This window comes from Cervus elaphus, chromosome 19, assembly GCF_910594005.1.
Source record: "Cervus elaphus chromosome 19, mCerEla1.1, whole genome shotgun sequence".
Classification (NCBI taxonomy): Eukaryota; Metazoa; Chordata; class Mammalia; order Artiodactyla; family Cervidae; genus Cervus; species Cervus elaphus.
In genome coordinates this window covers 75,057,672-75,084,442 of record NC_057833.1, presented here as the reverse complement: position 1 = coordinate 75,084,442, position 26,771 = coordinate 75,057,672, and the positions used below count along the sequence as shown (strand labels likewise).

The 26,771-nt window shown below is 49.5% G+C and overlaps 1 protein-coding gene across 3 annotated transcripts in view; it reads left to right on the top strand.

Moving 5' to 3' along the window:
- The first annotated feature begins 299 nt into the window (after positions 1-299).
- UBASH3A (ubiquitin associated and SH3 domain containing A) overlaps positions 300-26,771 on the top strand; it is a 37,480-nt gene continuing 11,008 nt past the window's right edge. For 2 of the 3 annotated variants that reach the window (XR_006335397.1, XM_043875314.1), the window contains exons 1-8: positions 303-572; positions 2,744-2,797; positions 7,167-7,353; positions 9,817-10,015; positions 14,736-14,905; positions 16,203-16,411; positions 22,936-23,062; positions 26,437-26,536. Coding sequence is in view for 2 of the 3 variants with exons in the window: in XM_043875314.1 (XP_043731249.1) it covers positions 460-572; positions 2,744-2,797; positions 7,167-7,353; positions 9,817-10,015; positions 14,736-14,905; positions 16,203-16,411; positions 22,936-23,062; positions 26,437-26,536 (1,159 nt within the window). In the remaining variant the exon portion in view is untranslated. Of the gene's footprint in view, positions 573-2,743; positions 2,798-7,166; positions 7,354-9,816; positions 10,016-14,735; positions 14,906-16,202; positions 16,412-22,935; positions 23,063-26,436; positions 26,537-26,771 lie in introns of all 3 variants that reach the window. The other variant, XM_043875315.1, reaches the window with a different exon arrangement.

The window sequence follows — 26,771 nt, the reverse complement described above, 5'->3', positions numbered from 1 at the left end:
TTAAACTTTATAAAGTTTTTACAGAAAAGAAGTCAATGAACAACTAAAAGAGCCAAAAATTTTAGAACTATGAGGGACAACAGATACAGTGTAGTTTAATGTCTTCTACAGATAGGGAAACTAAGATCCAGGTGGCTCACGGTTCTGCCAACCCAGTAGAGAACCCCACCCCGGATTCTCTTCCCCGAGCCTCCCTCCCCACCCATGCCAGGCAGACTCCTCCCAAGTGCAACCCAAGTCAGAACCAAGGCCGATCCCATGACTTCCTGACCCCAAACCCCACTGTGGAAGAGGCTTGGTGGACCCTGCACCCATACTCTGCAAAGAGAACTCTGAAAAGCAGTATCTCATGCAAACAGGATATTAGCTTTGTCAGAAAGATCAGAAAGGGCTTGAGGTTTTCTTCTCAGCCTCAGCCTCTCAGCTTTATCTGCTCGCCTCAGTCTGTAGCAGGAAGCGATGGCAGCGGGCGAGACCCAGCTCTATGCCAAGGTCTTCAACAAACTCAAGTGCCGCAGCACCCCCTCCCTCCTGGACCCCCTCCTGGGCATGGGCTTCCCGGCGCACACCGCGTGAGTACCGCCCGGCCTGGCCCGGCTCCCCGGACCCCAAGCTGACCCTGCTGTGGCCACAGAACTGCGGGCGGCTCAGAGCCCTGACTTCCTGTCAAGGCGTGCACCCTGCAGGCCCGGGATTCATCTCAAAATGAGGCCTTTTCTGCTTTTATAAATGACACGAGCTTTGCCTTTTAAAGACAAACTCTGCTGTCTGGTAATGGTGGGATCCTGAAGTTTGTGAAATTGGAACCAGGGTTTGGAGATGCCTAGCTGTACCCCCTCTGTGGGCAGTTTGGATAATCACAGATGGCTTTTGAGACTCGTTTTGAAAGGCCCTAAGTCGGTTGGGGGCGGTCTCTGATGCTGGGAGCTGTTGAAATACACAGGAATGTTACTTTTAAATGTGCAGAGAAACCCCTTGTGGGTAAGGCATCTTGACTGTGTGATAATGGACTGAAATGGTTAAGAAACCCCCAGAGCAGGGAGGATGTGATCTTAGGAGAAGGGCCTTACAGAAACGACTCCACCCTGAGTATCCCCGCCAGAGAGGGAAGGTGAAGGTTTTAGTCACAACACCATGGACTATAGCCTGCCAGGTTCCTCTGTCCATGGAACTATCCAGGCAAGAATACTGGAGTGGGTTGCCATGCCCTCCTGCAGGGAAGGATCCCCCCCAGAACGACGAGCTTTGACCCTGACAGGAGTGGCGGCTTCCACGTTGTTCTTAGATCTGGTCCTTTTCGCGCCTGTATTCACGTGGAAAATACATCAGAAGTCCCCTTAGATGACTATGGATGTGGGAGGGGTCAAACTTGCCTTAAACAGACAACAAACCCCTTGCCCAACTGCGCGGAATGACTGAGGCTGGACCCCTTTTCTCCCCAACCCAAATCAAGACTTTGTTTTCACATCACATTCATAGTAAACCCGGGGCGTGTGAGACAGGAACAGGATCAGGCATGTGCGGGTGCATGCCGTAGGCTGGACACCATCCTGGGCTCCGTCCATCAGGTGCAGACGAGGACATAGAAGAAACAAAGGGAAGTTTAGTGGAGGGGCAGGGCTGGAACCCCAGTCCCGGTGCCTGTAAAATTCACACTTTATTATGTGACTGAAGTTGCCGTTGGATGCATACTGAAAATTCCTTCCAATTTAAGGACTTACCTGATGGTCCAGTGGTTAAGGCATCATACTTCCAATGCAAGGGGTGTGGGTTCAGTTCCTGGTTGGGGAGCTAAGATCTCATGTGCTGCAAGGTGTGACCAAAATAAACCCTATTCCTTCCAGTTTAAACATTCGCTATGTGTTGGAGGTGGAGAAACATGTTTTAAATGTCTCCCTGGGGTGGGTGGGAGCACCCCGGTAAGTCTCCTGCTAACCTCTCCAGGTGGCCTCAGCCCCACCAGCATCCTCTGAAATAGCCCCACTGGGCAGTGGCCATCTCAGGTTCCTGGCGATATCCAGGCTAACTTTGAGGATGAATTGCCTTCATCAAACTTCATTCTGTCTAGTTTGGGCCCCTTCGGCTACACTCAATTCACTGTACATACACCCCAGTTTCAAGGATGAGCAAGACACAGTTAAGCCCAGGGAGCTCGCAGATGGTTGGACAGGCAGACGGGCAGCACAAGTCCGTTGAGATGAGGGCAAGGTGACCATGTGTCCAGTGGGGAAGCACAGGAGAGCTGCACGGGCACCCTCTTGAGCACTTCAGGGCGGGCTTCCTGGAGGAAGCACACCTGGGCCAAGCCTGGATGACCCTGTGCCATTTCCCCTCGGGAAATGTCAGGGAGTCACGTGTACAAGCCAGGAACATGGCCCTGCACAGACGCCTTGAAGATCTGAGAGTGCATGGGGGAGGGTCAGGGAGGTGGGATTCAGGCATGGGTGAACCTCAGGACACGAACCCTTGGTCTCCATGCCAGGGACTGGGGGTGGGGGCCAGGGAAGGGAGATCATGGGTAGGAGTGGAGAGATGCAAGCAGTCTGTGTTTCCAAAGCCACAGTGATGCTGCAACAGAGGGTGGAGGCCTGGGCACTGCATCCCGCTCTGAGGTCTCAACATCCAGCCCCCTGGGGTCCCTCCTGAAGCTCCGGTGTGTTGTAGAGACACACCCCCAACCCCAGCCTTTTCCAAAGAATGAAAGTTAGCATTCTGAGAACTCCTTGTGCTCTGCCTCCCGCAGGCTCAAGGCATTGGCAGCCACTGGAAGGAAGACGGCAGAGGAGGCGTCAAACTGGTGAGTGGGGGACCTGCATGTGTTGTAGGGTCTCTGCAGGGGAGCTGGGAGGTCCCCAGGATCCCCTGGGCAGGCGGGCACCTCCATGCAGCCCATGGTGCCCAGGGAAAGCAGTAAAAAGCCCCCAGCTAGAACGGAAAACAAAAGAGAGAAAACTTTGAACAACGCTTTCTTAAGATTTCTTAAAATTCTCATCTGATCCCAATGTGACTGTCAATGAAGAAAAACATTCATGTGGTTTATTGAATAAACAAGAAAGAGACGTTTTTGCTGATGTGAAATCAAGGTCGCCACTCTCCACCTCTGATGGAGGGAGAACTGGCAGGTGGTGGTGAAAGCCCCCAGGCCTTGGCACGTTGCACCTTAAGGGTGCCAGGTGCAAGGGAGCTCAGGGTTCCAGGCAGCCCTGCCAGCCTCCGGCTCTGCGGCTCTGCCAGCCGCCCACTGCTACAAGCCTTGCTCTCCTGCCCCAGGAATCAAAGAGGACACCCTGTTCTCTAAAACTTGGGCCCGCCCTCATGTGCCGTGATGCCATCATTCTGTCCCGCAGTGGGAAGTCCCCTCGTGCTCCACCCTGGAATAGCTGCAGAAAATCAAACAGAAACCCCAGGTCCCACTAGCTGGGGGGCCGTCCCCAGAGCAGGATGGTGAACACCAGGGGCTCAGCGTGTCTTCAGCAGGAACCCCCTCCTCCTCCAAAAACTCTAGGCCAAGGGCAAAAATGCAACCCCTGTAGAGGAAAAAAGGAAACACCCAGGACTCTCTGGACTAGGCTGACTTTATTTTATTTTATTTGAATTGTCTATTTCTTTTCTTTTTTTATTTATCTTAATTGGAGGCTAATTATTTTATAATATTGTGGTGGTTTTTGCCATACATTGACATGAATCAGCCATGGGTATACATGTATTCCCCATCCTGACCCATCCTCCCACCTCCCTCCCCATCCCATCCCTCAGGGTCATCCCAGTGCATCAGCTTTGACAACCCTGTCTCATGCATCAAACCTGGACTGGTGATCTATTTCACAAATGATAATATACATGTTTCAATGCTAGTCTCTCAGATCATCCCACCCTTGCCTTCTCCCACAGAGTCCAAAAGTCTGTTCTTTACATCTGTGTCTCTTTTGCTGTCTCACATATAAGGTCATTGTTACCATCTTTCTAAATTCCATATATATGCATTAATATACTGTATTGGTGTTTTTCTTTCTAACTTCGATCTATGTAATAGGCTCCAGTTTCATCCACCTCATTAGAACTGATTCAAATGCATTCTTTTTAATAGCTGAGTAATATTCCATTGTGTGTATGTACCATAGCTTTCTTATCCATTCGTCTGCCAAGGGACATCTAGGTTGCTTCCATGTCCTGGCTATTATAAACAGTGCTGCGATGAACATTGGGGGTACACGTGTCTCTTTCAGATCTGGTTTCCTCGGTGTGTATGCCCAGAAGTGGGATTGCTGGGTCATATGGCAGTTCTATTTCCAGTTTTTTAAGAAATCTCCACACTGTTCTCCATAGCGGCTGTACTAGTTTGCATTCCCACCAACAGTGTAAGAGGGTTCCCTTTTCTCCACACCCTCTCCAGCATTTATTGTTTGTAGACTTTTCGATAGCAGCCATGCTGACCAGCGTGAGGTGGTACTTCATTGTGGTTTTGATTTGCATTTCTCTGATAATGAGTGATGTTGAGCATCTTTTCATGTGTTTGTCAGCCATCTGTATGTCTTCTTTGGAGAACTGTCTGTTTAGTTTTTTGGCCCATTTTTTGATTGGGTCGTTTATTTTTCTGGAATTGAGCTGCAGGAGTTGATTGCATATTTTTGAGATTAATTCTTTATCAGTTGCTTCGTTTGCTATTATTTTCTCCCATTCTGAAGGTTGTCTTTTCACTTCGCTTATAGTTTCCTTCATTGTGCAAAAGCTTTTAAGTTTCATTAGGTCCCATTTGTTTATTTTTGCTTTTATTTCCATTGCTCTGGGAGGTGGGTCATAAGAGGATCCTGCTATGATTTACGTCAGGGAGTGTTTTGCCTATGTTTTCCTCCAGGAGTTTTACAGTTTCTGGTCTTACATTTAGATCTTTAATCCATTTTGAGTTTATTTTAAAGTCAGTGGCCAAATTGGAATTAAAAAACGAACGTACCGCTGTGAAAGTCGTGGTTGGTCCCTGCTGATAGTGACTCAGCCAGACACACCAGCAGACCCGCCAAGGACTAGGGAGACCGTGAGTCCCCTGGACTCTGCAAGAGTGGCCCAACGTCACTGGTAATCAGGGGGGTGCAAATTAGGATGCCGTTAACAACAAAAGGCAGCTTCAAGCGGTGGTGAGGATGAGGGGAAGGGGGTCTCTCTCTCACTTTCCTGGTTGCAATTTGGATGAATATCAACACTGAAAATGTGGGTAGATGCTGCCTGGCAGTTCATGTCTTTGTGCATTCCTTGGAGAAACATAAAGATCCTAAAAAGAATGTGCAGGGGACTTCCCTGGTGGTTGGTCCGGTGATTAAGACTCTGCTTCCAATGCAGTGTTTGCAGGTTCCATCCCTAGTTAGCGAACTAGGATCCCACGCGCCCTCAGAGAGCAGCCAAAAAAAATAAAGAATGTGAAAAGATCTTAATCACAGTGCTATGAAGTTTTAAAAGAAGAAAACAATTGAATTGTCCTTCAGTGGCGTGGATGGATGAAGTATGGACTGTTTTATGGCCCTTAGAAGGTTCACTCTGACATACTTAATCAGATGTATGTGTATCAACAGGGAGAAATTACAAAAACATTGCTGAGTAAAAAATGTGAGTTGTAGTATAATTTGAACAATAGCTTATGATTTAAATAATATACACAAGTGCTATCTATGCACCTGTTACCTAAATGTCTATAAGAAAACAAAGCAGATTAAGAGTTGAGATTTCCTCTTCTAGAGCGGATAAGTGAGCTATGATAAAGAGAGCAAAGCTTTCTCCTTGGGGTTTTTTTTATTGTTAAGAAGAAGGTATTTGTGTGTATCTTATGTCTTCTAGAGTGGTTGTACCCTGACTTCTAAATTTAATATTATATCACAAGCACTTTTCTGAGCCATCAAAAATTATCCAAATCTATAATTTCCAGTGACTACATGATAAAGTTATTATCACTTTTGTAGTTTTTTCCTTCTTTCCTGTTATAAATAATGGTATAATAAGTATTTTATACATGCAGTGTTATCTACACTTTTTGCCTTGAATAAGTTTCTGGAAAGGATTTATTAGTTCAAATGGAAGGGGTATTTTAATGCTCTTGATACATCTTGACAAATTGCTTTATGTAAAGGTTGTAGAAATTCATCCTTCAGTCTCCAGGCACCATTGACAAAATGAAGCATAGCTTTAATCCTCTGAAAGGCATTCTGTTAATTTTACAAGTGAGAAAAGTGGTATCTCGTGGTTGCCTCAGTTTTATTCATTTTTTATTATTGGTGAGGATGAACCTGACTTGGGGGCTGCATGTCATCTTTCATAGTATTTAAAGTAACTTTCTGGGACTTCCCTGGTGGACCAGTGGTTAAGAACCCACCTTGCAATGGAGTGCACGAACTACGATCACACATGCTTAGAAGCAGCTAAGCCCACGAGCCACAAATGCTGATGCCTACACGCCGCATCCAAAGACCCCGCGTGCCGCAGCTAAGGCTTGCAGCAGCCAAAGAAAAAGAAATAACTTTCTGAACTGGAAGAAAATAGAGTAGCTACCTAAGTTCTGTCCAGGTCTTTGGGGCTTTGATGTTTATACTTAATTTGAAGACTGAGATAAAATTAAAATGCAGGTTTTTCCCAGAAAACTTCAACCCTAAGGAGATATCTGACCCAGAGAGACCATTAGAAAACCAGGGTTTGAGTATTTTGGTCACCTGCTCACCTTGTCTTGATTGTTAGCCTGGGACAGACTAGCCAGGGTCTGAGACCTGGTTTCCCAGGTGGCGCTAGTGGTAAAGAAACTGCCTGCCAACGCAGGAGACATAAGAGACACAGGTTCTATGCCTGGGTCAGGAAGATCCACTGGAGAAGGAAATGGCAACCCACTCCAGTACTCTTGCCTGGAGCATCCCATGGACAGAGGAGCTTGGGGGGCTACAGTCCTTGAGGTTGCAAAGTCAGACACGACTGAAGTGACTTAGCACAAGACAGAGACCTGGGTGGATGCCCAGCTCCTCTGCGATCACACTCAGCCCTGTGCTCGGTGAGTTCTGCCTGGGCCCAGACACCCTGGTGCTCTACACATGGCCAGTTGTTCTGAGTCACCGTCAGCACTGCCCTCTGCCCTCCCTGGGGAAAGACTCGTTTGGCCACAGTGCCAGGTGACAGCGTCCCTTCCTCTCTTGCAGGCTACACTGCCATTGCAATGACCCTTCTCTGGACGACCCCATCCCCCAGGAGTACGCCCTATTCCTCTGCCCCACGGGTCCCCTGCTGGACAAGCTTCAAGACTTCTGGAGAGAGAGCAGGCGGCAGTGCGCCAAGAACAGAGCCCATGAGGTCTTTCCTCACATAACGCTCTGTGACTTCTTCACGGTGAGTTGGCCCGAGGCACATTTAATTCTCATTAACATAGCAGCTGAGTCATTTCCTGTAATAACTAGGTGGTGATGGGGCAAAACTAAGGGGTTTGTTTTCATAGAGTGGTCCACAACAGTGATGTTTGCATGAGATAGCCTTTACTTTCTTCCTCATCTTCATCTGGTCAACTCCTATTCATCCTTCAGAATCCAACTCATTTATCCTCTCCCTTTTTAAGTCTTCCCCACCTCCCCAAGCAGGCTTCCCTGATGGTTCAGTGGTAAAGAATTCACCTGCATTGTAGGAGATGCAGGTTTGATCCCTGGATCGGGAAGATCCCCTGGAGAAGGAAATAGAAACCCATTCTGGTATTCTTACCTAGAAAATCCCATGGACAGAAGAGCCTGATGGGCTACTGCCCATGGGGTTGTAAAAGAGTCAACAACTAAACAGCAACATCTCCCCAGCTAGAAGCGTTGCTGCGCTCTGTGCTCCCACCATCCTTCCGTTTCTCTATCTAGTGGCTTTTTCCCTGTTGCATGGCAGTGTGTCTGATGCAACTTGGCATCCCTCACTGGACTGAAACCTTCAAGGGAGGGAGGAGGCTTCGCTTACTATTTTATTGTACCCGAAGAGACTAGCAAGTGTCTCAGCCTGAGTGGGGGCTTCACAAACCTGTGATGGATCAATTAGTGAACAGATTGGCCAGTCACAGATGCAGGACTCTTCCTGCCCTGGGGATCAGCTCTCTGACTCAGAAGAGGTCAGAGAGGCAGTTCTACAGGTGTCCTGGGAAGGTAAGAAGGACCTGGACTGCTCAAGGACAAGAGGGAGACATGAAAATGAGAGGAGGGAAGGACACCACTGGGGCTCTTGACCAGAAAAATGTAGCGAGGGCACACCACCCTGGCTCTGCTGTCAGCAAACTCTCAGAGTCCCACTGGGGCCCAAGGAGTCCTTTGATCCAGGCTCCTCTGCATTGCACAGAAAGGGGGCTGCAAACTTGTGCAGGACGGTTTCCAGAAGATGCCCAGGAGAAGCAGTGTTTTCCAGAGTCCCTGATAAACACCCTCATTTGCCATGGGGTGGGGAGGGAGTCCCAGGTGTTGAATCCAGGAGAGTCCCAGGTAAGCTGGGTGAGTTGGTCACCCTGCTTGGACATCGCTGGAATTTGTGACCTCAGGTTCCTTTGTGGCTTGTCCTGGGAGCTCATCAGGGAAAGGAGTGGCAGCCAAGCCAGCTCTGAACATGACCTTAGAAATGGATGTGCCTGATCATGACCCCCAGGGAGCTGACCTGGGGATCCAGCTCCTCCTCACAGCCCATTGAGGCATGGGCACACGTGCACGCATACACACATCACACACACAGTTCCCTTCTCCCAAGGTAGCTGCCCCACTTTCCCCCACCCTGCCCTAGAGGCTGAGGGTCCTTTTCCAGCAGTGGAGTGTAACAGGAATTCACTCTTTGTCTGATTCTAAGGACATACAGCCACCAAATGGTGGCGTCAACTACAGTTCTGTGTATAACGTGGCTCCAAGCTCCAAGGTTACTTGACTGAGGCCAAGAAATACATGTGAAGAAATGTTCGTCCATGTGGCGGTTATGAGTTGAGTGCCCTGTGGGTATATCCCATGCCTTCCAGGCCTGTGAGGGCTGCAAAGATATGGCAGGGGTGAATTTAGTGAGCTCCTGGTTATTGGGGAGCTGTGGGTGCGTGTTAACAACAGTGATAAGGTTCACAGCTCAGAGAGCAAGGAGGGCTATGGGAAACCCAGGGGGAGCCTGCTGCTGGGGAGAGGAGGGATCAGCCAGCTCCCCATGGGGGCTGCTGTGTTGGAGTGGGTCCCCCGTAGCCTCATGGAGTCTTCCTCACTGAGCCAGGAGCTGTGTGGTCAGAGAGTGGGTGTGTGGGTGACAGTGGGGATTGACGGGGAGCTTATAAGCCAAGATCACATCAGAGGAGACCCTTGTAGACAAGGACGGCTCAGTCACTGGCCAAGTGCAAGGCCTGCTGCCCAGTCTGAAGGCTAACAGCCAAGGAATAGGTTACAATCCTCCTCAGTAGGTTAAGTTCTGAGCAGCGCACCCCAGGACTATCTCAGTGGAGCCTACAGGAACCCCCAGAAGCCAATAATGCAGTGCTGAGCACATCTGTGCACCATGGGAGTGGGAGAGGGACTCAGGATGCAATATGGGGTGGGGGTGGGGGGGTTGGGTCAACTTGAGATGGAGTGAAGGATGAAGTTCAAGGGACCCAGGGTTTCCTGCCTGGGCACTTAGAAGCTATTCCATTCCAATAAGAGCTGACCTGAATTGCCTAAGGAACTGGGGACCAGCTGTGGAACAGACCCATCATCCCAAACCCCGGGTCCAAGTAAATTGTGTTACAGTGTTGTGAGCAGAAAGGAGGCTCCCACGGCTGCCTGGTTCTCATCAGTTAAGGTGACAGGTGACCGTCCTGTCTCTGTCCCTCAGTGCGAGGACCAGAAGGTGGAGTGTCTATACGAGGCACTGAAGAGAGCCGGGGACAGGACCCTGGGCGCGTTCCCCTCGGCCGTGCCTCTGGTTCTGCATTCTTCCATCAGCTACCTGGGCTTCTTTGTGGATGACAGCCCCGCAGACGTCATCCGGGAATTTGCTGTGATGTTCGCCACAGAAGCCTCCATCTTGGCAGGTAGGCAGCCCTGGACGGTGGTGCACGCAGAGCCCCGGTTTACAGACAAGAGTCCCTTTGTGCCTGGGGCTGAGCTCGGATGCTAGGGGTGGAGCCCAGGGCTGCAAGAGTAAGGCTGTTCCCCAGTGCAGCAATGGTCAGCCTGCGGGCTAGTCTGGTGGTGGGACACGGGGGTGCCTGCCTCGTCACTGGGTCACTTCTGCCCTCCCCTGGCCCTTTAAGGCCAACAACTATGACTTAGCCTTAGCCTGAGGCTTAACAATTACCTAGAACCTCCATAAAATGCCAGAATGCCCTTCAGAAACCTGAGTAAAGTAAGTTAGACAGAGAAAGACAACCACCATATGATATCGCTGATCTGTGGAATCTTAAAAAAAAAACAAAGGCACAAATGACCATATTTACAAAGCAGAAATAGAGTCACAGATGTAGAAAACAAACGTATGGTTACCAAGAAGGGGAAGGGATGAACCGGGTGATGGGGATTGACATACACACACTGCTCCATATAAAATAGGTAACCCGTGAGAACCTGCTGTACAGTATGGGACTTTCCATGTGACTCAGTGGTTAAGAATCTGTCTGCCAGTGCAGGAGACGTAGGCTCAACCCAAAGGCTGGGAAGATTCCCTGGAGGTAGAAGTGGCAACCCACTCCAGTATTCTTGCCTAGGAAATCCTGTGGGCAGAGGAGCCTGGTGTGCTAAAGTCTGTGGAGTCACTATAAGAGGTGGACATGACTGAGCAACTAAACAACAAGTGTAGCTCAGGGAACTCTACTCCATACTCTGTAATGACCTATATGGGAAAAGAAGCTGAAAAGAATGGATACATGTATATGTATAACTGACTGACTCTGGACTTTCCAACCAGTCCATCCTAAAGGAGATCAGTCCTGAGTGTTCATTGGAGGGACTGATGCTGAAGCTGAAACTCCAATACTTTGGCCACCTGATGCGAAGAACTGACTCATTGGAAAAAGACCCTAATGCTGGGAAAGATTGAAGGCAGGAGGAGAAGGGGACGACAGAGGATGAGATGGTTGGATGGCATCACTGACATGAGTTTGAGCAAACTTCGGGAGATGGTGAAGGACAGGGAAGCCTGGCATGCTGCAGTCCTTGGAGTCACAAAGAGCCGGACACGACTGAGGGACTGAACTGAACTGAACTGATATGCCAAAAAAAATTAATTTTTAAGAAAAGTGAGCAAATAGAAATACTCCGAGCAAGCAGAGGGCTCTTCTCTAAGTGAGAAAAGCCTTGTCGCATTGATGTGGTTTTTCAAAACACTCAGCTGCTGGGAAATGGCCCCGGGGGGGTCATTGTGCCGATGGGGATTGTAGGCTGGGGTACCTCCCCCAGCCCCACATCCCACCTGGGACACCTGTCCTCAAGGGGCCAGCGCTGTGTGTAAAACACAAGTTCTAGTTGATTTCTTTAAATTTTTTAGGTATGAGCATAGTCTAGTCTCCTTGGCCTCTTGGTAGGGGGGTGGGGGGGAGGTGCAATGCCTAGACTCACTTTGAGAATCAGCCAAATTCCCTTTTCTCAACCAGTAGCCCTGGTCTGGGGACTGGGGCTTCAGCTGGGGTATAGTGGGAAGTGTTCTGGACTTGACCTCAGGTGTGAATTTTCCCTCATTCCTGGTTGGTGATGTGACCCTGAATCGTGTCCTCTGACCCTTGAGTCGTCTTTCTCTTTGAATGACTGGGCCCACCCTTCAAACACTGCAACCTGTCTGGGAACGTCCTAGTGGTCCTAGAACACAGAGGTCTTGGCACTGCTGAGTTTGCTGTGTATGAGACTCGGAGAGATCATGGCGCCCTGATGGGAGGACCCCCTTCTGCCCCCAAGATGGGTATGAACTTCTATCCTGGCCACATGAATAGTTTCATCCATCCCAGATTTCCACCCGGAGCCTGGCTTGATGAGTCTGGGATCATATTTTCCAGATAGTTATAAACTTATCCATGTCTTTGAGGAGTCCTCAGTTGCTCAGTCATGTCTGACTCTTTGCGACCCCATGGACTGTAGCCCACCAGGCTTCGCTGTCCATGGGGTTTTCTAGACAAGAATACTGGAGCGAGTTGCCATTTGTGAGGAGTGGTCTCCTTTATGCAAACCTGAGTTCAGATGATGACTCTGGAGTCCCCTTGTCTCTAAAAGGATGATTTGGCTCTTGTCAGGATGCAATGCGTCAGCTGCTAGCCTTCACACAGAACCAGTGCCTCACTTACTTTCACAACCCTCTGCCCCCGACCAAAAGTGACTCTCAATGGCCACTCATTTTAAAAGCAGAGTGACCAAGGGCCGTGAAGGGCTGTGACCCGCCTGAGGTCACTATAGTGAGTTGAAAAGTGTCCCCTAGAATTCACATCTCCCAAAACCTCTGAAAAGGACTTTCTTTGGAAATAGGGTCTTGGTAGATGTAAGTCGTTGAGGTCACAGTAGTGTAGGACAGGCCCTAAGTCCAGTGACCAGTGTCCCTGTGAGACGAGAAAACACAGGGACACAGAGAGGAGAGGCCAGGCACTGAAGTGACGCGGCAACGAGCCAAGGAGCTGGAGAAAGCAAGGAGGGACCCTCCCCGAGAGCCTTCAGAGGGGGCGGCCCTCGACGCCTTGGCTTTGGATTTCCAGCTCCAGAACCGTGAGAACAAATCTCCATTGTTTTAAGCTACCCAGTGTGTGGTCATCTGTGACATCAGCCCAGGAAACTGACAAAGTCCCCGAGCCAGTGAGTGTTACAGCCAGCCCTGGAGTCCAGCCCTCTCCTGCTCCACCTGGGTCTCCTGCTAACCGGCCCCACATCCTGCGAGAGCTGGTGTTGACCCCCTGTCCATCACCCAACCCTGAGCTGGTTCTGCCCTGCCCTCCATGGCCGCCGCCCTGGGCCTGACCCTGTTGGGTCGGGAGGGGTCAGTCACAGCTCCGGGAGGCCTTGCCAGCACGTATGTCCCTGCCCAGTGCACAGTCCTCAGGGGCATGGACCATGGTGGGAAGATACACAAGTGCCCATTCAGAAGGCCGGTGACTCGGTGATCTCTCAGATGACTACTGTGGCGGGCCCTTCCCAGGCCGTGCTGACTCACCCCCGGCAAGACAGCCCTCCCCACCGCAGTTGGAACACCTGAGAAAAGGAATTTCCCTGCCGCCCACACACTCTCTTATTTCGGGTGCCTCAACCCCCGCAGCTTGGGGCATGGAGACCTCAGCGGTTTCTCCTTTGCTACCAAAAGCTCAGACAGAGGATAAAGACGTTGGTGGGGCCGCCAAGTCTGGGCTCCAGGAAGTGCGTCATTGACATTGCTCGGTTGAGGACGGGTCCTTGTGCGGGGCTCAGCGTTGCCTGTGGGTAACTAATATCTGGGCTTCCCAGGTGGCACTAGTGGTTAAGAACCCGCCTGCCAATGCAGGAGTCGCTAAGAGACTCAGATTCGATCCCTGGGTCGGGAAGATCCCCTGGAGGAGGGCAGGGCAACCGACTCCAGTATTCTTGCCTGGAGAACCCAGGTGGAGCAGGAGAGGGCTGGACTCCAGGGCTGGCTGTAACACTCACTGGTTCGGGGACTTTGTCAGTTTCCTGGGCTGATGTCACAAATGACCACACACTGGGTGGCTTAAAACAATGGAGGTTTGTTCTCACGGTTCTGGAGCTGGAAATCCAAAACCAAAGCGTCGAGGGCCGCCCCCTCTGAAGGCTCTCGGGGAGGGTCCCTCCTTGCTTCCTCCAGTTCCAGGCAAGAGGGGCCTGGAGGGCTACAGTCCACAGGGTTCACACAGTCGGACACGCCTGAAGCCTCTGAGCATGGAAGCAAGCACGCAACTAATATCTACTGCACGTCTCTGGGGGACCTTACGGTTAAGAGGCTGGTTTCCCAGGACAGCCCAGCAATCCTCACCCTCAGGTTGTCGCTGTCGAAACTGAAGCCGAGTCAGACCAAGACGCTCCCCAAGGTCACCTGCCAAATGGGACAGATGAGTCTAAAGTCAGGTCTATCTGATTCCCAAGTCTATGCAGTTCCACTGATCACTGCCTCCCCAGAACAGAGCTGCTTTGTGGCCTGGCTGAAATCAGATCCTGGCTGCTTCTGGGACACCACCGCCCACTGACCTGAGGGCCCTGGAATGAGGACCAGGCAAGCTGGGACCCTGGGGACAGAGGTCATTCAAAAAGGCCAGGGCCTGGCCTCTCCAAAGTCTTCCTGCTTCACAAAGCCAGTCGGATATTAGAGGTGCTGAGGTGTTTTCTTCTAGAGACTTGGCAACTGAAAAAAAAAACCATGATCTGGCTGGGATCCCACCCATCCAGGCCACCGAGTAATGTGCATCCCAGGGGACAAGGGAGATTTGAATCAGTTGTTGGAGCAACTAGCTTGCAAATTGATAGACCGCCCCCCTCCCCAAGCATATCCCCCAAACCTGTTTTTCTACTCTCTCTGCTCACCTTCAGATGTGCACATCTGCTTCCTCAGATGTGCATGCTCCCAGCCATCTCCTTCACAAACTGACCTCCATGCAGCGGCCCATCTGGGCCGAGTCCTCACCTCGTCGGGAAAGCGCTGGTGCAGAGGGCGGGAGTGAGGATGGGCAGAGATAGGAGGACCCTGTGTAAAGGCATTTGCACCGCCACCCTGGTCACATAATCGCCCTGGACGGGGAGCCCTGGGCGTGCAGTGCGGCCATCTGGGTCAAGGTGCCCGTGTGCCTCCTTTCACAGACTGCTCAGTGAAGCCTTGTACCAAGCAGCTGCATCTCACCCTGGCCCACAAGTTCTACCCTCACCACCAGAGGACGCTGGAGCAGCTGGCCAGAGCCATCAACCCCGGCCACAGGTGCCAGTGGACGGCCGCGCTCTACTCCCGGGACATGCGCTTCGTACACTATCAGGTGGGTAAGCCCAGGCTGGACTGGGTCCCCCACCCTGGGAACAGGTGAGCTGCTGCCTGCCTGACAGAGCCCTGATCCCAAGAGCCCTTGGCTAGAGGTATCTCTGTAGAAGGAAGAATTTGAATCCCTTCTTGAAAATCATTTTGTTGCCTGCATTTTGGAATTAACGTTCTTTTGTTTATGAGTTGCAGACATCCAGAAATTTGGAGGGGAAAAAAGGAACATTTCTGGTATTAAAAGTGGACTGTTGCAAAGATTTATGAATATATTATGTTGGTTATTAATTTGTTTAAATAGTGACTTGAGTGAAGTCTCAGTCCAGGACTCCCTCCCCATGGGACTGGTATTAAAAATGGACTGTTGCAAAGATTTATGAATGCATTATGTTGCTTATTAATTTGTTTAGTGATTCAGTGACGCCTCAGTGCAGGACTTCCTCCCCGTGGGATTGATTGGTTTAGAAGGTTTTGTTATACTCCTTTTCAGACCCATGGAACAAGTATAAATGAACCCACTGTGTTCCTTCACATGAGAGAAGCTATAAATAACCTCACTCCAATGGGGGTGGATGTGACATCTGGTTATGCTTTGAGATTTTTCACATAAGAAATAAGTAAACAGAGATAGGTAGGTAGGTAGGTAGACAGATAATTAGATAGGTATAGATAGATAATTGATAGAGGATAGACAGGTAGGTAGATGTTTAGTAGATGATGGATAGATAGATAATAGATACAGAAATATAGATGATAGATGATTGATAGATGTTACATAGATGATAGATGGGTGGCACTAATGGTAAAGGATTGCCTGCCAATGCAGGAGATTCAGGTTTGATCCCTGGGTCAGGAAGATCCCCCAGAGAAGGAAATGGCTAGATTTCCTTCTAGCCTGGCAGGAGCCTTGCAGGCTACCATCCACGGGGTCACAGAGAGTGGGATGTGACTGCTGCTGCTGCTAAGTCACTTCAGTCGTGTCGGACTCTTCAAGACCCCATGGACTGTAGACTACCAGGCTCCTCCATCCATGGGATTTTCCAGAAAAGAGTACTGGAGTGGGTTGCCATTTCCTTCACCGGGGAATGTGACTGAGTGAGCAGAAATACAGATACCTTGGTAGATAGATGAGAGAGACAGAGACATGACCAGTAATACCAACACCCATTTCCAAATCTCTCCCAAGAAGTCTGTGCATCCTTTGGTCACGTTGCACTGTCATCAGCTGAAGGCTTGGGTGTGTCCTGGAGACACAGAACCCGTCCTTACTCAAAATCTGAAGACTCCCACCTCCTTTCCAGACCCTGCGGGTCCTGTTCCAGTACAAACCCCAGAACGTGGATGAGCTGACGCTCAGCCCCGGGGACTACATCTTTGTGGACCCCACGCAGCAGGAGGAAGCCAGCGAGGGCTGGGTGATCGGGATCTCGCAGCGGACGGGCTGCCGGGGCTTCCTGCCGGAGAATTACACGGAGCGAGCCAGCGAGTGTGACACCTGGGTGAGACACAGGTGAGTGCTGCCCCCGCCCCGCAGCCCACGTGTCTCTCCTGGAGTCACAGACAGTGTCTGTCTGGAAGCTTGGATGCTTCTAGATCATTCCACCATCAGTGAAAATGGCCTGCTCCATGCTGGCAGCATTATCCCTGTAGGCATCTGATAAATGTCTTGACCAATTCTTGGCTTTCCGCTGAAAACATTCAGAAGACATCAATTACTCTATAAAACTTTTCTGAGACCATAATCCCCAGAGGACTACAAAATACACTTTATTATTTCGAACCTGATAAATTATGGAAGCATGCAAGTACTGTGGAAGAGATAATTAAATTAAAAATAAGCCACTGAAATCAATTACGATAGGCCCATACAATAAAAAACTTGAGGTTTTTAAAAATGATCACGAGGAGGTATTTACACACTGATATAAAAAAATACAAGGTAAATTGCAGAACAATGTGCATAGGATAGTACTAATTGTGGGGAACAGATGAATTAAAACATGATCATCTGTACTCACATATATTTAAATACACATTTATGCCTAAAAGTTCCCTGGAAGGGAAAACCTCTAGAAACTTCCAACAGTGCTATGCTGCAGGGTTGAAGGTGGAATTGGGAGAATGGTTTTTTAGGTCTCTACAACTGCATCATTTTTTAAATTTTTGAAACTTAGAAATGCATTGCTTCTTCAAAATATAAGATAATCAAAAAATTAATTAAAAAAATAAAAAAAGATAATCAATTTTAAGTTTAAAGAAAAGAATATAAGGAAGTTGAGTCAAAGGGAGAGCAGTCAGACAAGCCTGGGGCCAAGCTTTGTGCCCACCGTGCACGCTGTAGGACTCAGGCTCCAAGCCCTCCCACACCCAACGTGGAATTGGACACAACTTCCACAAAACCACCACAGTCATCCCAGGCGCAAGAACACCAGTCATTCCAGAGAAGTACAATTTTTTGGATGTGGCTATGGCAATGGGTCCAGTAGCCAGAACAAAATCACAGCATGTTGGTACCACGAGGGACTGCAGAGATAATTGGATACATCATCCTCTCTGAGAGGTAAGAATACTTGGGCCCAGGGAGCTGGAGGGGCCAATTCATCATGCAATTAAGGAAGCACTTGGTTCCTTGTAGAACCAGTTCAGTCAGCCCATTTAAGGAGTAACAGGCAGAAAATGCTGGTTCCACCCTAACCGACCATCTGAGGCCCAGGAGGGACGGGCTTCCGTCTGGCTCCTGTCCTTTAGCAAGTCCTCCAGTCCTTGCTCAGGACAAAAGAGCTTCACTGGCACCAGGCAACTGGCAAGCTGGATGTTGCTAGAACTATGCTGCAAAGACTCTATAGAAAATGAGTTTGCGGTTGTTACATTTTACATCTTACAGTTCATGTCAGTCACCTGCCACCAAAATAACCATTCCAGCTTTTAGGCTGGACATTTCTGGGACTACTCCTTCTAGAAGCAAGTTTCCTATAGAAATGAATAACTATTAACAAGAATCACAGCAAAAGAAGGGAAAACTGAATGCTGAGTTGGGCTGTGGGTATCTGACGACTGTGTTTTGGAAGCGCCCCATTCATGCAGGGGAAGAAGATGCATGGCAAACAGTGGCCTGTGATTATGGCTCAGAAAGGCAGACCCAGCTCTGCTGTCAGACTCAGGTGTCCTGGCTATGTCTTTTAAAACAGCCAAAAGTGTACTGTATTAAACATTCAGAGCTTTTTAATCAGAAACCAGCCCCAGAATGTCAGGACACATCACTAATTGCTTAAGCAGAAATTAAGAAATTGCAGTTCAGTGACATTGTCCCAAGGCTACCTTGGCTATGGGCAGACACACTGTTGTTCAGACAGTGGATAAATATCTTGAAAAGTGTCAGTGCAGAATTCACATTTGACACATGCAATCCAAGCAGGAAAAGTTTTCCTGCACCAGTGACCCATCTTCAGTATGATAATTCAGTCCTTGTGCCAGTAGTTCAGGGTCTCTGGATTCACTTGGCAACAAAATGACCATTACTTTGCCCATTACTTTGAAGAAAAAGACCAGAGGCCACCAGCATGATGACGATGGAGTTCATACATGAATCACAGCAGTTTCCAGCCCTCCACGGAGAAGGGGGAGGTAGTATAACCGTCAAACAAGGAGCTGGGAATATTAGAGCTCAGAGAACACATCCTCTCTGAGCCAGGATAAGAGTCCCAACCTGGAAGCAATACACGCCCGTAAGTTTCCAAAACCACAGAGCAAGTTGGTGGCAAGTAGCTCAGAAGTTATAAAGGTGTTGTCATGGGCTGCGCTGGGTCCCCCAAATTCTTATGTTGACATCCTAAGCCCCAGCACCTCACAATGTGACTATATTTGGAGATGAGTCTTTAAAGTGGTGAAAAAGTGAAGTCACTCAGTCGTATCTGACTCTTATTGACCTCATGGACTGTAGCCTACCAGGCTCCTCCGTCCATGGGATTTTCCAGGCAAGACTACTGGAGTGGGTTGCCATTTCCTTCTCCAGGGGATCTTCCCGACCCAGAGATCGAACCCGGGTCTCCCACATTGTAGGCAGACGTTTTACCGTCTCAGTCACCAGGGAAGTTCTTTAAAGAGGTGACTGAGGTAGAAGGAGATCTCAAGGATGAGCCCTGATCCATCTGACTGGTGTCCTTATATGAAGAGTAAGAGATGAGGACACAAACACGCTGAGAAGGACGATCGCACTTGGACACAGGAAGAGGATGGCCACGCACACGCCCAGGAGACAGGCCTCGGGGGAACCAGCCTTTACCACACCTCGGTCTTGGACTCTCAAGCTCCAGACTGTGTGAGAATAAATATCTGTCCTTTAAGCCACCTCGCCTGTGGTTCCTCACTCTGGCACTCTCTGGAAGACACGCTGGGACACAGTCCACACAACCCACAAATGGCAGCTATGCCCCTGGTAAAAGTCAGGGGGCATTTAAACGCATCTATCTCTATGGTGTAAGTTAAGCATTAAGTAGGTTTCTGAGGTTTAAGACAAAAAGAAAAATATCGAATTGCTACATTCTTTCCTTTTTCTTCTCATTGCCAGGATCCCCTTCATAATCTAGGGTGTATTTCATTTGACAGATTAGCCAAAAAAAAAAATTCAATTTTTCTGTCTCACTGTAAGCTTCACAGATGTTATTTATAGATAACGCAGCTTCACTACCTGCCCTGCGGGCCACAAGCAGGGTGTGTGTCGGGGGGGGGGGGGGGGGGGGGCGGGCACCTCGCCCTCAGGAAGGGGAAACCAATCAGGGTTTCCTGTATCAATGTGAGGCTCTACAAATACTGAGAGCGTGTTCGCTTGAAGGGGGAAACGTCAATGGTCCGAGTACAGGGATCATGTTCTCATCTATTTACCACCAGCTAAAGCCCTAAATGCTGTAAGAATACACGCCAAGTAAATCTATTCAACCTGAACCCATCTAGTAGGATTTACCGCTCGAGACAGGAGAGACATGGAAAGAGAAGGTACAACTCGCAGACAACTTCAGAAATGCTTTAACTCTGAGCGTACGTTTGTGAGGATGAAAGGCGGGTGACCAAGCCCGTGGGCCCCTGAGATGCAGAAGAAATGGCTCCACTCCCAGCTCAGGACCCGGTAAGGGTCTCAGGATGCAGGCCTGGGAGCCATCAGCCTTACAAGAACTGGAGGGCTTGGGGCCTCTCAGAGAGAAAGGAAAACATTTACGAATGGGCTGAATAAGTAGGGACACACCAGGTTTACGATGGAGCAAGTTGAATCCTGTCAGAGTCATTTCCAGGTTTAGTGAAGTACCTTCTAGGGCAATCCCAATGGGGTCATTTGTTGGAACTTCACTGAATGTTTGAAAAATTTATCTGGGGGAATAAACAGGAGAGAAGAGCTGAGAACACTTTGGAAAACAAAAGTGACGAGAAGAGACATCTACCTTACCAGATATTAAAAGCATGTTATAAATCTATAATACGGTACTGATGAGGGAAAGAGAATAGATGGCAGAGCAGGAGACCTGGTAATTAGGGGTTCCTATCTGATGGATGCATCAGAAATAGGAAAATAAATCAGTATAAAATAGGTGGTATTCTGTATGATCGTATAGCACACACTAAGTTGAGTTAAACAGAAAATGAAAATTATTTTTAAATAGGAAGCAAAAAAAAACAGAAGGCAGTTTAAATGATGGTATTTCTGATTTCTGGACTGGGTAGAGTTTGAAAACAGAGAAGCAATAGAACATATCTTAAATGAGATGTAACAGAGCCATCTTTTGGGCTTCCCCAGTGGCTCAGACGGTGAGAAGCCACCCGTGATGCAAAAGTTCGATCCCTAAGTCAGTAAGATTCCCTGGAGGAGGAAATGGCAACCCACTCCAGTATTCTTGCCTGAAGAATCCCATGGACAGAGGAGCCTGGCATGCTGCAGTCTGTGGGGTCACAAAGAGTCAACACCACTGAACGACTAAGTACGGCACTGCCTCTTTGGAGCAGTCTCTCGGGGCTATCCGAGGTGCTGTCTCCTGGGCTGCAGCCTTCATCTTTAATGATGATTATTAAATGCTCAGATGGTAAGCCTTCTCTATGTTAAAACCATAGACAAAGCTACAATTTAAAGAGCAAGGTGATAATGCTTTACAGAAAGTAAATAGTAATAAAGACGATGCTCCCTCACCGGTCAATCACTTGAGAGGACTGTCTGCCTCCTTCTCGCCCACCATAAATCCCAGACACTCTGTGTACCAGTTGCTTTGTGTCTGACTTTTTCATCTAGTCCATGGGCCACCTACTGCATTCTTCACTCCTGTCCGCTATGAGAGGTGAACTTGGGGAGAATGTCCCCCACTCTGGTCACCTGCAGCCTCTGGGCCACTCACCCTTCTGCCCTCGTCACACTGTGATGCTCGGTCCCAACTCCTAGCTGAGGGTGCCCATTTGTAGTGTTTTATTCCACACCTCCTGGGCATCCTGCATCCTCCAAGGGCATTGTACCAGCATCACCTGTCCTCATGAGACCCTCCCCAATGGCTCCCACCAGCAGACAAAGATGCTGTCATCTTGAAAACAAAATCAAGCACAAGTTCTCTTTTTATCCTGTTTCCCTCTCCAGCTGCTATTCATTTCGTTGCTCTGAACGTCTATGTCTTTTGCTCGACCCTGTTTGAAACTTGCCCACATGCTATAAAGCAGCCTACAGTCCCCATGAGTGTAACTAGTATAACTAGTTATATAGTTATACTCAACTATAGTTATATTCCAGTATAACTAGTTCTCCCCTCACAATTACCAGGACCCAGGTTCAGGTCCAGTAAGAAAGGGAACCAAGAGATGACTGTGGATCATTCTTGTGTGTGTGCACGCTAAGTCGCTTCAGTCTTGTCTGACTCTGTAGCCCACCAGGGTCCTCTGTCCATGGGATTTCCAAGGCAAGAATACTGGAGTGGATTGCCCTGCCCTCCTCCAGGGGATCTTCCTGACCCAGGGACCAAACCCATGTCTCTTGCATCTCCTACTTTAGCAGGCAGGTTCTTTACCATTAGCGCCACCTGGCAAGCCCAGATCATTCTTACATACAGTTTTAAAAGATGACCTTTCCCTTTATAAACTGAGTTTCCACTGGGGGAACCTGGCAATTTCTTGTTGTTGGAGGATTTCCATGACCATTGGCTCTTAGTTTCTCTTTCACGCTCCTCCTCTGGCCCCTACCCTGTCCTCTACTTCGGCATCACCACCCGCTGGCCTTCTGGAGTTCTCACAGCTCTTGTGTGCTGTGATCTTTGCCCTTGGTGGTCCTCAGAGGTCCCAAGCAACTGCCCACACAGGGCAGCTTTCTTGATTCCCTGGACAAGCAGCAGCCTCCACTCTGTCTGCAACTGCTTGGGTACTGTGTTTGCCCACCTGCCCACTCATGCATGGGTGCATTTTCTGTGTGTTTCCATGGCACCAATGTGTCTGTTCTGCTTCCTTAGCCCTGCATCCCCACCATGAGCATCTTCATGCCTTCGGAAGGTGAATCTAAGAGGATGATGCCCTGGTTGCCCAGTAACAAGGTAGCACAGATGGGGCAGCTTAAACAGGTGTCCCTTCTCTCACAGTCCTGGAGGCTGGAAGTCCAAGCTCAAGCTCCCAAGGCCTCTCTCCTGGGTGCATAGATGGTCGTCTCCTCTGTGTGCCCTGATCTCTTCTCAGAAGGACCTGGGCATGTTGAATGAGCACCCACCCTGGTGACCTCATTTTAACTTCATCTGCTCTTCAAAGGCCCTGCCTCCAGATAGAGTCCCAATTGGAAGTCCTGAGTGTCATGACTAGACATTTGGGGACACACAGTTCAGTCCATAACAGGTGGTGATGGAGATAAACCACCACCATTCCTCTGGAGATGCCATGCGTTTGGGCACAGAGCTGTTCTGAACCATTGTTTTGTTTCACCCTCAAATTGGCCCCACCCACACATGTGGTCTCCTGCGTTCTCAATCAGGAGACGACCAGGTACCTCCCAGCGTCCACGTGACATGACATCCCTTTCCTCTCCCACAGGACGTACACCTTCAGTGTAGCCCCTGACATGAGCTCCAGAAAGGACGGTGAGGCCAGCAGCAGACGAAACGGGGAGCCCAACCCGCCATCCTCGTCCAGGAGCCTCAGCAGCCTGCAGTCCCTACAGGTGACAGGGCCCTTGATGTCAAACAAGCCACGCAGCCGTGCCCTGGGTCAGCTCCGGGGAGACTCGGCCTCCCAGGAGCAGCTTTCACTCAGACACTGCTTCCCGGAGCTCAGGCCCGGGTGGACCAGCAAAGGGCCCATCCTTCTGCTACCGGGTCCGTCTGCTCCATCCACCCCGGGAAAGAGGGTGACCCCCACACACATACACATATACACATACACACACTCACATATACACACACATACACACACACACACACACACACACACACACTACACACACAAATATACACACATATACACATACACACACATACATATACACAAACACACTATACACACACATATACACATACACACACTCACATATACACACACATATACACACACACATACACACACATATACACATACATATACTCATACACACACATATACACATACACACACACTACACACACAAATACACACACACACTCACATATACACATACACACACATACACACATACACATGTACACACTACACACATATATATACATATATGCACACACTACACACATATACACATATATATACATACACATATACACACTATACACACATATACACATACACATATACACATACACACATATACACATACACACACACACACATACACACGTACACATGGCTGTGAATCTGTCCAGTGTCCATAGGACACATACAGGGTCCACAGTGTCCACATACAGCTCTTGTCCAAAGCTCGGTGCTCGTGACCAAAGCTCACTCACGGGGCCAGGACACGTGGTGGGGACGGGGTAGAGACCCAGCCCTCCCAGTTTGCCATGCTCTCTCCCTAACTCGGCCAGCTGACTTCTGCCCCAAGAACCCACCAGATCCCAGAGGATGCCTCTAGGTCAGACAAGAGTTGAACACAGGGCAGGGGACACCAAAACAGTGTGAGGGCATCATGGTGACCTCTAGCCGGGTCCTCAGGGGGACAATGACCTGGGAAGCGGAGCCACGGACTGGGAGCCAGAGGCCTGCCGGCCCCAGGCAGTCACAGATGGGCGCCACCCCTTGCCTGCCTCAGTCTCACTGGGGAGGGGAAGAACTGGCCTGGACCAGGGCTGGGGGCTCCCTGAGGCTGAGCCCCCTCTTTTCAGATTGAACAAGGAGAGGAGCTAGGTGGAAAAGCTCAGCCTTGGGCTCAGCCTCTGTGTGAATGTGCCGGTGTTTAGTGGGTGAGACCCTGACCACCAGTCCTGTGGACGGAACCCTCCCCTGGTCTGTCTGAGACCACTTCATCCATGCTGTGAGAAAGGAAAACTGGCCATAGGTGTGCTAAAACAATCATGTAGTGGGCTGAACAACAGCCCCAAAGAAGTGAGGTCTCAGTTCCTGCCGCCTGTGAAAGTTACAAGGAAACGTGTCTCTGCCTGTGGGGCTGAGATGAGGATCTCAGTGGAGAGGTTGTTCTGGATTATCCTGTGGTTCTAAACCGAATCACCGAAAGCAGGGGTGTGATGTGCGTAGAAGTGGAGACACAGCACTCAGGGAGAAGCCATGTGCCCAGGAGGCAGAACCTGGAGCCACACACCAAGGCGGCCACATGCCAAGGATGTTGGGGCTGCCGGGAGCTCAAAGAGGCAGGAAGGACCCTCCCCTAGAGCCTCTGAGAGGACCTGGCCCTGCGATACCTTCATTTTGAGCCTTCAGAACTGGAAGGGAACGAGCTACTCTTGTTTTCAGCCCCTGAAGTGGGTGCTGTAACAGCCCCGGTGATTTCAGCCCAAACATCATCCCTGGTGACCTTGACTCCAGGCATGACCAAGTCCTGCGTCCTCCGTGGAGTCCCCCCAGCCCACCTCCTGTGGCAGCACCATCCGCTCTGCCCTGCCCCCCATCCTCTGCCATCTGTGACTCATCTTTCCACGCTTGTCCTCAGCCCCAGTGAGACCCCCTAAGTGGGGCACCTGTGGATGACACCTTGTGTCCCAGAATCAGGCACAGGTGCTCCGGATGCTGACGGCGCAAGTCAGAGGAGACCACGGGCCTGTGCTGATGTGGAATTTCCCATTCTGCTCCAGAACTGCTGTTCAGTCGCTCAGTCATGTTGGACTCTTTGTGACCCCATGGACTGTGGCCTGCCAGCTTCCTCTGTCCTGGGATTCTCCATGTGGGTTGCTATGCCCTCCTCCAGGGGATCCTCCCAACCCAGGGATCAAACTTGTGTCTCTCTATATCTCCTGCATTGGCAGGTGGGTTCTTTACCACTAGCACCACCCGGGAAGCCCCTCTTCCCTGGTTACTCAGAGCTAAACATATACCCTGACACCAAGCAGAGAACCATCTTTAACATGCCAATGCCTGGGTGGTCCTGGAGGGCCCTTCAGAAGAAGACAAGTGTCAGCAACAGAGGAGACTAGGATGGATGGATGGATAAATGATAGATAGATAGACAGGTAATAGATACATAGAAGATGCATAGATAGATACATTAGGTACAGAGGGTCCCCAACTTAAAGGTTCAACTTACAATCTTTTGACTTTACGATATAAAAGCAAATGCGTTCAGTAGAATTTTAAATACTTGAATTTTGCTCTTTTCCGAGACTAGTGATGTGCAGTCCAATCCTCTCTCTGATACTTGCCAGTGGCAGCAGCAGCCCCACTAGCCCGTGATCACAAGGGTGAAATACTGATACACTGATAACCGTGTTGCACCTACACAGCCATTCCGTTTTTCACTTTCAGTACAGTATCCAGCAAATCACAGGAGATGTTCAACACAATTATAGAATATGCTTTGTGATAGATGAGTTTGCCCAGCTGTCAGCTAATGTAGGTGTTTGAGCATGGTTAAGGTAGACTGGGCTGAACTAGATGTTCAACAGTTCCGATACATTAAATGCATTTCTGACTTAGGACATTTTCAACTTATGATGGTTTTATTGGAAGGTAACCCATCACAAATTGAGAAAAGATCTGTACTTATCTACGTATCATATATATAATCTATTATATCGTGTAATGTATATTTTATACTATTATGTTAACACTATAGATTATGGTTTCCCTGGTGGCTCAGAAGGTAAAGAATCTGCCTGCAATGTGGGAGACCCAAGTTCAATCCCTGAGTCAGAAAGATACCCTGGAGAAGGGACAGGCTACCCACTCCAGTATTCTTGCCTGGAGAATCCCATGGACAGAGGAGCCTGGCAGGCTACAATCCACGGGGTTGCAAAGAGTCGAACACGACTAAAGCAATTGAGTACAGCACAGCATAGCTATTGAACAAGGACAGGAGGGATGCCTTGGAGTGGGGGCCGGGAACAAGCCTCAGAACGCAGTGTTAAACCTCAGGTGCCTCTCCTCCCCCCATCCCAGGCCACGATAGTGAGGAGAAGCATCCTGGTGGTACGCCATGGGGAGCGGGTGGACCAGATCTTTGGGAAGTCCTGGCTGCAGCAGTGTACAACACCCGATGGTAAGTACAGTCCTGGCAGGATCCAAACGGAGGAATTAGAGCTAACACAGATTACGTCTCAATATTCTCAGTCAGAGCCCTGGGGCACCATTCTTTACTCAGACTGAATTCCCATCAGAACCTAACCTCCTCCCAGATCCTTGGCTTCTTTGGAGCTCTGCCCTCTACCTCACAAAGTGACCACAGATGAAGCATCAGTGAGGACAGAAGACCTCAAAAGAATAGGTTCACATCT